Raw genomic sequence first — 15,991 nt, forward strand, 5'->3', positions numbered from 1 at the left:
TAGCTTTTTCTTTCTTTCTTTCTCTCTTTCTCTCTTTCTTTCTCTCTTTCTCTCTTTCTTTCTTTCTTTCTTTCTTTCTTTCTTTCTTTCTTTCTTTCTTTCTTTCTTTCTTTCTTTCTTTCCAGCTAGGATCTCACTCTAGCCCAGGCTGACCTGGAATTCACTCTGTAGTCTCAGGATGGCTTCAAACTCATGACTATCTTCCTACTTCTACCTCCGGAGTGCTGGGAATAAAGGTCTGCACCACCATGCCTGGCTTAGCTTGGTTTTTAGAGGCAGCCTTGAATAATGGATGTATTTACACTTCTGTAGAATGAAGTGGGACGTTTTGGGCTAAGGGCCCAAGATGTATAAATCTGGACAGGAGAACATTCAGGTCATAGAGAACCATAAATAGCACTGGAGGGAACCCTGTTGGCACAGAGGACGGAGACAACCAAGCAGAAGGGAGTAAGCCAAGGTCAGTTGAATATCAGCATTGTCATTGATCACGTGGATAACGGTGGTGCGCCCTAGCAGCAATGTGTGCTTGTGCGTGACAGGCACTAATCCTTAGATTTACATAATCTTTTTTCTTTCTTTTCTTTTCTTTTCTTTTTTTGTTTGTTTGTTTATTTATTTACTTATTTTATTGGTCTTTTGAGGTAGGGTCTCACTCTAGCTCAAGCTGACCTGGAATTCACTCTGTAGTCTCAGGGTAGCCTTGAACTCGTGGTGATCCTCCTACCTCTGCCTCCCGAGTGCTGGGATTAAAGGCGTGCACCACCACAACTGGCTCAGACTTACATTTCTTGTCCTTCTTCCTCATTCTAGGGACAGAAACCTCATAAATGTGCTTGCCTAGCTCTACCGCTGAGCCACACCCCCAGCCCCTCACTGGGGGATTCTAGGCAGGAGCTCTACCACTGAGCCACGCCCCCGGCCCCTCATTGGGGATTCTAGGCAGGCGCTCTACCACTGAGCCATGGCCCCAGCCCCTCACTGGGGGATTCTAGACAGGGGTTCTACCACTAAGCCACGCCCCAGCCCCTCACTGGGGGATTCTAGGAAGGAGCTCTACCACTGAGCCACACTCCCAGCCCCTCACTGGGGATTCTAGGCAGGAGCTCTACCACTGAGCCACACTCCCAGCCCCTCACTGGGGATTCTAGGCAGGAGCCCTACCACTGAGCCACGCCCCAGCCCCTCACTGGGGATTCTAGGCAGGAGCTCTACCACTGAGCCACGCCCCCAGCACCTCACTGGGGATTCTAGGCAGGAGCTCTACCACTGAGCCACGCCCCCAGCCCCTCACTGGGGATTCTAGGCAGGAGCCCTACCACTGAGCCACGCCCCCAGCCCCTCACTGGGGATTCTAGGCAGGAGCTCTACCACTGAGCCACGCCCCCAGCCCCTCACTGGGGGAGTCTAGGCAGGAGCTCTACCACTGAGCCACTCCCCCATCTCCTCACTGGGGGATTCTAGGCAGGAGCTCTACCACTGAGCCACACCCCAGCCCTTCACTGGGGGATTCTAGGCAGGAGCTCTACCACTGAGCCACACCCCAGCCCTTCACTGGGGGATTCTAGGCAGGAGCTCTACCACTGAGCCACGCCCCCATCTCCTCACTGGGGGAATCTAGGCAGGAGCTCTACCACTGAGCCACGCCCCCAGCCCCTCACTGGGGGATTCTAGGCAGGAGCTCTACCACTGAGCCACGCCCCCATCTCCTTACTGGGGGATTCTAGGCAGGAGCTCTACCACTGAGCCACACCCCCAGCCCCTCACTGGGGGATTCTAGGCAGGAGCTCTACCACTGAGCCACGCCCCCAGCCCCTCACTGGGGGATTCTAGGAAGGAGCTCTACCACTGAGCCATACTCCCAGCCCCTCACTGGGGATTCTAGGCAGGCACTCTACCACTGAGCCATGGCCCCAGCCCCTCACTGGGGGATTCTAGACAGGGGTTCTACCACTAAGCACGCCCCAGCCCCTCACTGGGGGATTCTAGGCAGGAGCTCTACCACTGAGCCACACCCCCAGCCCCTCACTGGGGGATTCTAGGCAGGAGCTCTACCACTGAGCCACGCCCCCAGCCCCTCACTGGGGGATTCTAGGCAGGAGCTCTACCACTAAGCCACGCCCCAGCCCCTCACTGGGGATTCTAGGCAGGCGCTCTACCACTGAGCCATGGCCCCAGCCCCTCACTGGGGGATTCTAGACAGGGGTTCTACCACTAAGCCACGCCCCAGCCCCTCACTGGGGGATTCTAGGCAGGAGCTCTACCACTGAGCCACACCCCAGCCCTTCACTGGGGGATTCTAGGCAGGAGCTCTACCACTGAGCCACGCCCCCAGCCCCTCACTGGGGATTCTAGGCAGGAGCCCTACCACTGAGCCACGCCCCCAGCCCCTCACTGGGGATTCTAGGCAGGAGCTCTACCACTGAGCCACGCCCCCAGCCCCTCACTGGGGGAGTCTAGGCAGGAGCTCTACCACTGAGCCACGCCCCCAGCCCCTCACTGGGGGATTCTAGGCAGGAGCTCTACCACTGAGCCACACCCCAGCCCTTCACTGGGGGATTCTAGGCAGGAGCTCTACCACTGAGCCACACCCCAGCCCTTCACTGGGGGATTCTAGGCAGGAGCTCTACCACTGAGGCACGCCCCCATCTCCTCACTGGGGGAATCTAGGCAGGAGCTCTACCACTGAGCCACGCCCCCAGCCCCTCACTGGGGGATTCTAGGCAGGAGCTCTACCACTGAGCCACGCCCCCAGCCCCTCACTGGGGGATTCTAGGCAGGAGCTCTACCACTGAGCCACGCCCCCATCTCCTCACTGGGGGATTCTAGGCAGGAGCTCTACCACTGAGCCACACCCCCAGCCCCTCACTGGGGGATTCTAGGCAGGAGCTCTACCACTGAGCCACGCCCCCAGCCCCTCACTGGGGGATTCTAGGCAGGAGCTCTATCACTGAGCCATGCCCCAGCCCCTCACTGGGGGATTCTAGGCAGGAGCTGTACCACTGAGCCACGCCCCAGCCCCTCACTGGGGGATTCTAGGAAGGAGCTCTACCACTGAGCCATACTCCCAGCCCCTCACTGGGGATTCTAGGCAGGCACTCTACCACTGAGCCATGGCCCCAGCCCCTCACTGGGGGATTCTAGACAGGGGTTCTACCACTAAGCACGCCCCAGCCCCTCACTGGGGGATTCTAGGCAGGAGCTCTACCACTGAGCCACGTCCCCATCTCCTCACTGGGGGATTCTAGGCAGGAGCTCTACCACTGAGCCACACCCCCAGCCCCTCACTGGGGGATTCTAGGCAGGAGCTCTACCACTAAGCCACGCCCCAGCCCCTCACTGGGGATTCTAGGCAGGAGCTCTACCACTGAGCCACGCCTCCAGCCCCTCACTGGGGGATTCTAGGCAGGAGCTCTACCACTGAGCCACGCCCCAGCCCCTCACTGGGGGATCCTAGGCAGGTGCTCTACCACTGAGCCACGCCCCCAGCCCCTCACTGGGGGATTCTAGGCAGGAGCTCTACCACTGAGCCACACCCCAGCCCCTCACTGGGGGAGCCTAGGCAGGAGCTCTAGCACAGAACCTCGCCTTCAGCCCTATGGTTTATGATGGGACTAACAGGCATACGACTTCAGTTCCTAGTGTCACACAGGCATCCAGGGACAATGTTGGAGTTCAGAATATTTCTGAAGTTCCCCGAGACTTGCAGCTCAGGATTCCCTGAGCTCAGATGTGGGCATGTGCCTCCCTTGTTCCTCCCGCTGCTGAGCCACAGGCAGAGCCTAAGCGGGTAGCAGGAGGCTCTCAGTGATGCCTGACCACCCCTGCCTTGTGCCCTGGCCAGGTCAGAGCTTCCAATGTTCACTCCCTCCTCTCTCCTCCACCCACACCAGATGGAACAGCTGGACAAGCCCATCTGGCCCCTCCCTAGTGCCTGAGCCTGAGCCTTCCCTCCCGCCCAGGTGCGCGCTCACCTGTAGGCCCCAGGCCGGTCCTCCCTGCTCAGCACTCCCTCCTTCTCCATCAGCATCTGCCGGAAGGTCCCAACCTTCTGCCGGATATCCTCCTCTGAGTACCTGTGGGCACAACAGCATGAGAGCCGCCCTGCCCACCCCTCGTCTCTCCCATGAGGATACACTCCTTCTGTCACTTCTTTTCAACATTATTTTTATGTTTATTTATTTAGAGAGAGACAGAGACACAGATAAAGAGAGAGAGACAGAGAGAATGGGCGCGCCAGGGCTCCAGCGGCTGCAAACAAACTCCAGACTCATGGGCTACCTTGTGCATCTGGCTTACGCAGGTCCTGGGGAATCATACCTGGGTCCTTTGGCTTTGCAGGCAAGCGCCTTATCCAATAAGGTATCCCTCCCCCCCCTTTTTTTAAAATTATTTATTTATTTATTTGAGAGTGACAGACACAGAGAGAAAGACAGATAGAGGGAGAGAGAGAGAATGGGCGCGCCAGGGCTTCCAGCCTCTGCAAACGAACTCCAGACGCGTGCGCCCCCTTGTGCATCTGGCTAACGTGGGACCTGGGGAACTGAGCCTCGAACCGGGGTCCTTAAGCTTCACAGGCAAGCGCTTAACCGCTAAGCCATCTCTCCAGCCCCTCCCCTTTTTTATTTGAGACAGGGTCTCATACTTCAGGCTGGCATTAACATTTTATTTACTTATTTATTTTAATTTTTCAACGTAGGCTCTCATACTAGCCCAGGTTATCTGTAGTTTCAGGCTGGCCTTGAACTCACAGTGATCCTCCTACCTCTGCCTCCAGAGTACTGGGAGTTTTAAAATATATTATTTATTTATTTGAGAAAGAGAAAAAGGGAGGGGACAGAGAGAGAGAGAGAATGAGCATGCCAGGGCTTCCAGCCACTGCAAACAAACTCCAGATGCATGAGCCCCCCTTGTGCATCTGGCTTACGTGGGTCCTGGAGAGTCGAACCAGGATCCTTTGGCTTTGCAGCAAACACCTTAACCGCTAAGCCATCCCTCCAGCCCCGAGTGCTGGGATTTTTTATTTTTATTTTTATTTTTTTAATTTAAGAGCAGCGACAGACACAGAGAGAAAGACAGATCGAGGGAGAGAGAGAGAATGGGCGTGCCAGGGCTTCCAGCCTCTGCAAATGAACTCCAGACGCGTGTGCCCCCTTGTGCATCTGGCTAACGTGGGACCTGGGGAACTGAGCCTCGAACCGGGGTCCTTAGGCTTCACAGGCAAGCGCTTAACCGCTGAGCCATCTCTCCAGCCCAAGTGCTGGGATTTTAAAGGCATGTGCCACTATGCCTTGCACTGACTTCATATTTTTGTTTTGTTGATTCTTAAAACAGAGTCTCAACTTACAGGTGTTGTCTCCCTGTAAGTGCTGTTCTCTGAGCCTATCAATATCACCTCTTCCACATTATTATCATTATATTTTTGATGTAGGGTTTCACTGTAGTCCAGGCTGACCTGGAACTCATTCTATACTTTCAGGCTGGCCTTGAACTCACAGCGATCTTCCTACCTCTGCCTCCTAAGTGCTGGGATTAAAGGTGTGTGCCACCATGCCTAATCCATTCACTTCTACTAACTAAACAAAATTCACACAGAATATACATGGTATTTCAAAATGCATTCTAAGGTCTGTTAAGAAAATAATCTAGGGCTGGAGAGATAGTTCACAGATTAAGGTTCTTCCCTGTGAAACCAAAGGACTCATGTTCACCTCTTCAGGTCCCATGTATGCCAGATGCACAGTGATACGGTGCTCAAGGTCACACATGCACACAAGGGGTTGCATGCATCTGGAGTTTGACTGCAGTGGCTGAGGCCCTGACACATCAATTCTCTTTTTCTCTCTCTCTCTTTCACTCTCGCATTAAAAAAAAGACCAGCCTGTTGGGCTTGTTTCCCCCCCCCCCCAAAAAAAAAGGAAAGAAAGAAAGAAAGAGAAAAAAGAAATAGTATAAAAGTTCTCAAAACGAGAGCTGGGTGTGATAGCACACCCCTTTAATCCCAGCACTTGGGAGGCAGAGGTAGGAGGATCACAGTGAGTTTGAGACCACCCTGAGACTACATAGTGAATTCCAGGACAGCCTGGGCTAGAGTGAGACCCTGCCTCGAAAAAAAAAAAACAAAAAAAGTTCTCAGGATGAAAACTTGTTCTTCAGATAGCTGGCATCAGAGTTGTGCTTTGTTCAATGACGGTATGTAGTAAATTTGGATCTATTACAAATTCAAATCCTTTCAGAGACATCTAAGAACTACCACGTGTTCTAATTCTTTCAACCTCATTAACTAGCAATGTCATGTAAATTATAAGCAGTTCAGTGCTTTGACATTCCACGTGAAGGTATGGGGTTTCGCTCCTAAACACATTAAAAGAACCAAGTGCTGGTTGTGGTGACACACACCTTTAATCCCAGCACTCAAGAGGCAGAGGTAAGAGGATTGCCATGAGTTCGAGGCCACCCTGAGACTACATAGTGAATTCCAGGTCAGCCTGGACTACAGCGAGACCCTACTTTGAAAACCATAAATTAAATAAATAAATAAAGTAAGTAAGTAAGTAAGTGGATGAGTGGATGAGCCTTCTATTTGTGCAGAGGGGCTAGAAGAAATGTCTAGAATCAGTTACTGGAAGACTATGACTGTCTACACTATCTGACTTTCATACTTGGTTCCATCCTCAAAAAAAAGCCAGAAGTTGGGCATGATGGGCACACGCCTTTAATTCCAGTACTTGAAAGGCAGAGGTAGGATTGCCCTGAGTTCGAGGCCACCCTGAGACTACATAGTGAATTCCAGGTCAGCCTGGGCTAGAGTGAGACCCTACCTTGAAAAACCACCACCACAACAAAAGAACCAAGTAACAACTTCGCAACATTCTGCAGGGTGTAAAAAGGCTTCAGGTATATCCATCAGCTGGCTATTCTGGGGGAGGGGGGCATGTGACTGGATTGTAGGTCCCTCTTCATTAAACCATTACCATTTTCATTTTTTATTTATTTGACAAAGAAAGAGGCAGAGAGAGAATGGGTGCTCCAGAGCCTTCAGTCACTGCAAACGAACTCCACATGCACGCGCCCCCTTGTGCAGCTGGCTAACACGGGTCCTGGGGAATTGAACCTGGGTCCTTTGGCTTTAGAGGCAAATGCCTTAACCATTAAGCCATCCCTCCAGTCCAACCATTACCCTTTTATTCAGAAGCAGCTATGACCACCCATCACAGACCTCATCAGAACCCTCCGCTGCTCCAACCTGCACCACCCAGCCAGCTGGATGTAATTCTGCCTATGGTGCATGTAGCCTCATGAGCCAGGAGCTGCTGGAGTCCACAGGATGTGGAAGGTTCACGGAGCGGGATGGGAGGGCACTGCATACGTGTAGCGACGGGAGCTCCTTCTACATTCTGGGGCGAGGCTTTCCAGTGATGTGGCTGCTTTGGGGGTCACCTACACTCCTGTAAAGTAACCCCTTCATCCATTTTCCTTGAAGTAAGCCCATGAAATTCACTGCTCCTGTGATGGTTTATATTGATTGCCAACTTGACAGGACTTAGAATCACCTGTTAGGGATCATCTAGATTAGGTTAGCCTCTGGGCTCGCCCACGAGGGATTATTTTAAGTTAATTGAGGTGGGAAGACACATCCTAACTGTGGGTAGCACCATTCCATAGGCTGAAGACCTAGACTGTATAAAAGGAGAGAGGGCTGCTGAGATGGCTTAGTGGTTAAGGTGCTTGCCTGCAAAGCTAAAGGACCTAGGTTCAATTCCTCAGCACCCACATAAAGCCAGATGTACAAGGTGGCACATGTATCTGGAATTTGTTTCCAATGGCTAGAGGCCCTGGAACACCCATTTTCTTTCTGCCTCTCTCTCTCTCAAATAAGTAAATAACATATTCTTTAAAAAAAAAAATTCAAAAGGGGAGAGTTGGGCTGGGGAAATGGCCTAGTGGTGAAGGCGTTTGTCTGCAAAGCCTAATAACCCCAGTTCAATTGCCCAGGACCAATGTAAGCCACATGCACAAGGGGGCACATGCATCTGGAGTTCGTTTGCAGCAGCTAGAGACCCTGGCATGCCCATTCTCTCTCTCTCTCTCTCTCTCTCTGTCTCTCTCCCTGCCTATTTCTCTCTCTCTCTCTCAAATAAAGAAAAAATAAATATTGGGGGAAAAAGAAGCTATATGGTGACTATGATGAGGAGTCAATAGTCCCATACTTCCCTCCATGTACTGAGACCAGCTCAGGAAGTGGGGAACAGATTCCGCCAGAGTCCCACTAGGGGAACTGTATCAGTTACAGTATACAGTTAACTGTATCAGTTAGATGCGTGTGCCCCCTTGTGCATGTGGCTTACATGGGTCCTGGGGAATTGAACCTGGGTCCTTTGGCTTTGCAGGGAAATGCTTTAACTAAGCCATTTCTCCAGCCTTTATTTATTTATTGAGCTTTTTTTGTCCCCCCCGAGGTAGAGTTTCACCCTAGTCCAGGCTGACCTGGAATTCACTATGTAGTCTCAGGGTAGCCTCGAGCTCATGGTGATCCTCCTACCTTTGCTTCCCAAAGTGCTGGGATTAAAGGCATGTGCCACTATGCGCCTGGCTAGCTTTTTAATTTTTATTTGGAGAGAGAGAGAATGAGAATGGGTGTGCTGGGGCCTCTTGTCAAGGCAAACCAGTTTCAGACACATGCATAACTTTTTGTGTGTGGTCTTATGTGGATAGTGGGGAATTGATCCTGTGTAGGCAGGCTTTGCAAGCTAGTGCCTTTAACTGCTGATCCATCTCACCAGCCCTTTTGTCTTCACTTTTTTTCCAGTACACATTTGCAGAAGAGTAATTTGGCCTTCAAAAGCCTTAAAAAAAAAAAAAAAAAAGGGATGGAGAGATGGCTTAGCAGTTAAGGCCTTTGCTTGCAAAGCCAAAGGATTCCAGTTTGACTCTCCAGGACCCTCATAAGCTGTTGGGAGCTGTAGCTGCTCTTTGACCGTGAATACTGCAGCTGGTCTTGGATCTCCAGACACAGAGGCCTTATCGTATGGCCTTGGCAAACAGTCTTCAGACACAGAGGCATTTGTGGAGCAGACTTTAGGCACGTAGGCACTGTCTAGAAAGTTTTATTTTCTGTGTATAAGCTTACGCTTGCCTGAATAAATCTGAGACCTTGATCAGACTCTAGACTTGGTCTCCTTCTTTGTGCCTCTTGTCTCTCATCCAGGTTAATTTCCCCTCGGGTCCTTGTTTAACTCCCCACTGGCTGGGGCGAGTGTTGCCCGGATGTAGGGCTCAAGGTACGAAGTGTGACCTGGACGTCGCTCTAGTGGACGGCTGTTCCCCCCCACACATTGGATCGCCACCTCACTGGTGAGTGAAGATCCGCATGCAGATCACCGCAGGAGTGCCCGCCTGTGACACAGATCCAGAGAGGTGAGAAAAGCGACTCAATTATGGGACAAGCATGAAGTAAGCATGAATTGTTGAAGGGCTTAAAATTTCTCTCAAGACAAGGAACACGGGTTAAGGAAAAGATTTAGCAAACAGTAAAAAGGAGCTAATTGCCATAGTAAAAGATATTTTAAAAGCACGAGGAATTGAGATTGCTTCAAGTGCTTTTTGATTTTATCAGGAGGACATGTTCTTTGTATATGTGTGTGTATATGTGTTTATGTGTGCTCATTGTGCTTGTTAGTCGTGTCATGTCTGTGACTGTTTGTAACTAAAGAGATGAGACGGATGCAGGTGACATTCCTTTCTCTTCTAGAGAGCCATTTCAAGGAAATCAAAGACCTAAGCATAGAAATTAAAAAGGAAAAGTTAAATGTCTTTTGTAGGAGTGAATTCGCTAGATATTTGTTCTAGGTCAACTTCACCTAACATAGAGGATTATTAAAAACAACAGAACTCCCTCTGAAGAGGTAACTTATAATTTGTCAGATATTTTTTAAAAAGATTGTAATGTCCTGTTACTTAAAAGGAGGAGGCAAATGACCTGACTTCTAAGCCAACCTGCCTGAAGATAACAACACAATTTGCCTTAGTTACTCCTAATAAAATCATTTCCAAGTATGTTATTGGTATTAATGACATAAAATTGTATTAAGACTACTTTCTTTTTAGTAATAGGAGTAATCAATTTGGTGTAATTTTTTAATAGCCTTATAAGAAAGATGGTTAATGATGGAGTGAGATGAATTGATTGAAGAAACTGGGAAGGAATTTTTCAATGTTGGGACATAGAGTGCTTGTTAAAAATGCCTTTTGAGTGGTACTTAGATCAGAATGTTAAAGTATGTAAATAAAGGTGTGCGGATGTAAAAAAAAAAAAAGAAATTTTCAGGCTAAAATATATTTGGATAGCTTGCTTAAGCTTTATCAAATTTAAGTCATGGGTAAAACATAAAATTGTTTTTTGTTAATAAAAATTTCTGTGGTACATGAAATCAATAGCTATCAAGTTTAAGCCAAAATCGTTGGTTGTCAAATAATGTTTTTTCTTTCAAAAAATTTTATCAAGGGTTATATTAATATTTATCTATCTGTTTTGGCTCAGAAAAGACCAGATTCTACTCTGTTGTATGTAAAGTAACTGTCTCAATTTTGGCACCTTAAGTCCAGTGCTTATAACAAAATTAACCCTTAAGACATATTCCCTACTTTAGAGCACAGCCTCATGCTCAAACAATGGTCCTCGTCTGAGGAAAAAAAAAAAACAATTCAAGCTCCATGGTTCTGTTTCCAATGTTCTCTGGGTAATTTATACCCACACGTATCTGAACGAATCAAAGATGTTTTCACACAGGTGCTAAGACCTTATACTGTTTTACTTGTCCTGTTCTGACAATTTCTAGGTTAAATGAGTTAAGTTTGTAAATCAACTGGTACTGTTTTCAAGACTGGTAACAGGTTCTGCCTATATTTATAAATGTTAGATATTTAAAATGTGAGATGTGCCTACTTTCTATACCTCAGATATATGGCTTATGCTGCCACAGTACAACAAAAATTTTAAAGATAGGACAAAATGATTTTAGAAGCCCTTGTGCCATTCTTTAACTAAGTCTATTTCAGTAATCAAATGTGCTCTACATGTACACACATCCAGGCTGATGTAACTTCCTTTCTAAGTGTGTTAATCACCTATGTAGAAGCCAAAGACAATTGGAATCATCGGAGTAAAAAGTGTCAATATTTTGGCCTGTGCTCCCATGTCATGAGGCCACTGGAGATGATGGGACACTTCTACACTGGCCCCCTGGTAAGTCACCTGTCTTCCTGAGCAGGGAGGATATGGAAATGTGAAACAGGAGAGTCACAATTGAGGAGCAATCAGTCCTCCTGACTTCCCAAAGAAGGGAAAACTACTTGGCCAGCATGGCCCTGACTCATCCTAACAGGCAAAAGACACCAGTAAGCTATGGGGCTACTCCTGTGTCCCTAAAGTCTCTTTGAAGAGCCACTAATGACCTCCAAAATTAATCCTTAATTAACTTTTGGCTATCTGCATGGTCTTAGATACTCAGACAGAAATGTATAACCAAAGATAAAAAGTATCTTAAATATATGAATATCTTAAATATATGAATGGCCTATTAAGTTCAGGAGGGGAAACAAACAAACATTAAGACATCTTTTCCCCATAGTTCTAATTCTATAAAAGAAAAACAACTGTAGATGTTCAAAGGGTTATTTTCAAATCTAAAATATATAAATAAGTTCTGAGACCAAAAATATATATTTGTATACCCTTTAATGGCACCCAATAGCTCTTTATTATCAAGATTAAATGTTGTGTATATGTTTCTGATAACTCTGCTAACATCTCATCTGTTTTACAAGCCATGTTAAATACTACTGTGCCATTTAATGAACAGTTCTGAAAGAAAATCTCAGCCAGCTCATCCTCAGATGGTCCTGAGACAACCCACGCCTATCTACCTGGATTCCCTCGACCTACAAAAAGACCAATTTGCTGTATGCTCACTTCTCATTAACTCCTCACTTTTATTCTTTCTTTCCAATGTCCTCTTTCAAGACTATCTTCCTACACTCTGGGGTCCATTAAAATAGTTCCCCTCTCTGGGAGAGACTCTCTAACTGCAACAAGTCTCCACTTCATGTCCTGTTCAGCAGGAAATAGTAAATGATCTTATGTCTTCGACCCAGTCCCCTAAAGCAGTTAGAATGTCTTCTCATGACAGGGAGAAATAAAGGAGGAATAGACTGTCTACACTATATGTTCCTGTGGTCATAAAGTTTACTTAAAATAAGTTTTTTTTTAAAGTTCCTCAAATAAAATTACAGAGCTTGATTGGAATGCCATACAGATTACCAATGGATCTGCATCACCTCTAAAACTTACAATGCTAGTTATGAAAATTGGGTAAAGGTCAAAATGCACTTGGAAGAAATTTGTCACCATGATAACATTTTGTGAGATTTGGTTAGTTTACATTCAGAAATTCTAGCTATACAGAACAGTCATCTTGATTTTGATGCCACTAAGGCTGCTAATGATTTACTTGCTGCAATTAAATCTGTGTTGCCTGGTTGGGACTCTCTAAGTTCCTGGACAGGCAGCTTTGCAGCTGTGGGAGTTTGCCTTCTGCTTCTCTTATGCCTATTACCTATTTTCTTCAAGTGTCTAATAAAGTCTATTGTGAATGTTCGTGCAGAGGTCCAAAGTATGCACTATAGAGCACGTCCTTGGCTTCCTCAGACTTTATCCTAATTCTCCCTGAATTTTGTCCAGCTGTTGCCAGAGACAGATAAGATCGGGGGAGAAGGCATCCAACCTAAGACAGGACATGTATTAAAGGATAATAACTTTGTCCAATGACGGGTAAGGATGTTCTTATGCCCCTGACATCCTAAGACAGGCACAGTCACTTCTTTTAATAAATAAAGAAGGGGGAGATGTTGGGAGCTGTAGCTGCTCTTTGACCGTGAATACTGCAGCTGGTCTTGGATCTCCAGACACAGAGGCCTTATCATATGGCCTTGACAAACAGTCTTCAGACACAGAGGCATTTGTGGAGCAGACTTTAGGCACGTAGGCACTGTCTAGAAAGTTTTATTTTCTGTGTATAAGCTTGTGCTTGCCTGAATAAATCTGAGACCTTGATCAGACTCTAGACTTGGTCTCCTTCTTTGTGCCTCTTGTCTCTCATCCAGGTTAATTTCCCCTCGGGTCCTTGTTTAACTCTCCACTGGCTGGGGCGATAAGCCAGATGCACAAGGGGGCACATGCACCTGGAGTTCATTTGCAGTGGATGAAGGCCCTGGCACACCCATTCTCTCTCTCTCACTCAAAAAAAATTAAAAAAACAAAACAAAACACCCAGACCTAAACATATTCTTCTTGTTTATTTATTTATTTATTATTGGTGCCACTTGACCACTGAGGCACACCCCCGCCCATCACTGGTGGATTACAGGCAAGCATGCTAACACTGAGCCACCCAGACCCTCATTGCAGGATATCAGCCACATTCTGCACTGCTGTATTGCTGAGGTACATCCTCATCTTTGCTCGTGTGTGTGTGTGTGTGTGTGTGTGTGTGTGTCACACATCCCATGTGCATTTCTGTGGAGGCCAGAGGATATCAGGTGTGCTCCTCTATCACCCACCTGCCTTATTTCCCTGAGCCGACAGAGTAATTCAGTGGCTGGAACTTCTTGGTTTTTTGGCTAGACTGGCTGACCAAGGAGCCCTGGTGATCCTCCTGTTTCTGCACCCCTCTCATCTCTGGACTTGGTACTTGGAACTGAAGACACCTTCCACAGCTATAAGCTAAGTTTTGTGGACTATTGTGGCGAGAATTTGAAAATGCTAAGTGAAGAGAGAATTGCATTTAGAAGCTGTGTTTATGAACTTTCAAAGGCAAAGGAAAGCCCACAGAAAACTTTCTTGGAACTGGGCAACTGGCAGAAGGGCTGGCTGCATTCTATTGTCCATGCCCAGAGAGTCTGATCAAGGTTGAGCTTGCAGTGGGCTGATGTGCTTGGCTAAAGATACAAAAGTCCGTGATACAAGGTTTAAAATTGGAGAAATTGGGCTGGAGAGATGGCTTAGCGGTTAAGCGCTTGCCTCTGAAGCCCGGTTCGAGGCTCAATTCTCCAGGACCCTTGTTAGCCAGGTGCACAAGGGGGTGCACGCATCTGGAGTTCGTCTGCAGTGACTGGAGGCCCTGGCACGCCCATTCTCTCTCTATATATATCTGCCTCTTTCTCTCTCTGTCTGTCACTCTCAATAAATAAATAAAAATAATAAACAAAAAAATTCTAAAAAAAAATTGGAGAAATTCATGCAAGTTTAAGGTTACTGGCACTGAGACTGGTTGCTGAAGCTGCTATTGTTAAGGAGTCATTACCACGATTAAGGATCACCCAAGTGCCTTACTTTGAAACAGTGGCCAAGATGCCTGAGGAAAGACTCAATGGTAGGAATGCAAACTCTTTTGAAAGGAGCTGACTGAAAGGAAGGAACCTGCTTTTTGAGGTCATGATTATTTCATCTCTGAGGTAAACATAGGAAAAAAAAATGCCTGAGTGGGACAGGAAGTGTGCACGGTTCCGGGAGCCGCCGCTGAGACACGGCGATTGAGGCAGGGTTGTGATGACCCTGATAAAGAGACCATTGAAGCACTGGGAAATGGACTGATTTCCATGGAGACCCGAAGATGTTTGGCATGTATCAGGACTGCGCAAAGGCTGCCATGGTGTGCTGTGGGCTAGGGATGGAGGTTTTTCCTGGCTGCTCAGCTCAGCTGTCAGGGAGGAAGTGGAAAATCTAGAGACTGTCCGTCACTGGTTATACATTGCGGACTTGAACCGCAGCTGTTTGCCTAATGGTTGTTGACTCTGCAGTGGTCCAGTCTCTCCTTGTTATGCCTTGTAGCAGTGGAAATGTTTACTCTGTACCATTATATGTCGTAAGTATGTAACTTGTTTGACTGTTATAGGACTCACCGTTAAGAGACAGTCTTAAGGTTAACAAAGGTTGTGGGACTTTTGGGCTACATACAATTTGCAGTGTGAGATGGCCATGAGTCTATTAGGGGCCAGGGGCAGACTATGGTAGCTTGAATGTATGTTCTCCAATAGACTCAGGTGGTTTCATTTAAAAGCTTAGGGCTGCAGAGATGGCTTAGTGGTTAAGGCACTTGCCTGCAAAGCCAAAGGACCCAGGTTCGTCTCTCCAGGACCCACGTAAGCCAGATGCACAAGGGGGCACACACATCTGGAGTTCATTTGCAGTGGCTGGAGGCCCTGGCACGCCCTTTCTCTCTCTCTCTTTCTCTCTCTACCTGCCTATTCCTGTATCTCTCTCTCAAATAAATAAATAAAAATAAAAATTTTAAAAACTTGTTTGTTTGTTTGTTTTTAAAAAGCTTGTCTCCAACCACCTGGCTGGATGTGGTGTCACTGGGTAGGGATCCTGAGGTCCAACCCTAAGGTGTCACTTGGGGTGGATCTGAATTTCAGACTAAAGTACGCAGAGTGAGTTCTGCTGGGTGAGTTCCCTGCAGTTTGGTGCTATGCTTCCTTGCAGTGTTTTTGGCGGTTTTTCTCTCTGTGTGGATCTGTGAAAGGGGGCCAGCTTCTTCTGCCATTGTGAACCATTCCCAGGATCTATAATTCTGAAATAAATCCTATTCTTTGCCAGGCGTGGTGGTGCACACCTTTAATCCCAGCACTCAGGAGGCAGAGGTAGGAGGATCGCCATGAGTTCAAGACCACCCTGAGACTACATAGTGAATTCCAGGTCAGCCTGAGCTAGAAAGAGACCCTACCTCAAAAACAAACAAACAACAACAAAAAAAATCCCATTCTTCCCATAAACTGTGTCTGTTTTGGTGGTTCATCCCAGAAGCATGGAGCTGACTATGACAAGATTCTCTGCAGATCATCAAACACTTTCATTGCCTGCAGCTCCTTCCCCCTCCCAGCACTCTCAGACCCAGCTATTCCTCTCTGCAAGAAGCCTCCTCACCCCATACGG

The 15,991-nt window shown here is 47.5% G+C and overlaps 1 protein-coding gene across 1 annotated transcript in view; it reads right to left on the reverse strand.

Annotated features, from left to right (window-relative positions):
• Positions 1–15,991, reverse strand: part of Srrm3 (serine/arginine repetitive matrix 3) — a 95,456-nt gene that overhangs the window by 44,623 nt on the left and 34,842 nt on the right. The window contains exon 3 of the mRNA XM_045143920.1: positions 3,983–4,076. Coding sequence (XP_044999855.1) covers positions 3,983–4,076 — 94 coding nt within the window. The remainder of the gene's footprint in view (positions 1–3,982; positions 4,077–15,991) is intronic.

This window comes from Jaculus jaculus, chromosome 2 (genome assembly GCF_020740685.1).
Source record: "Jaculus jaculus isolate mJacJac1 chromosome 2, mJacJac1.mat.Y.cur, whole genome shotgun sequence".
Taxonomy (NCBI): domain Eukaryota; kingdom Metazoa; phylum Chordata; class Mammalia; order Rodentia; family Dipodidae; genus Jaculus; species Jaculus jaculus.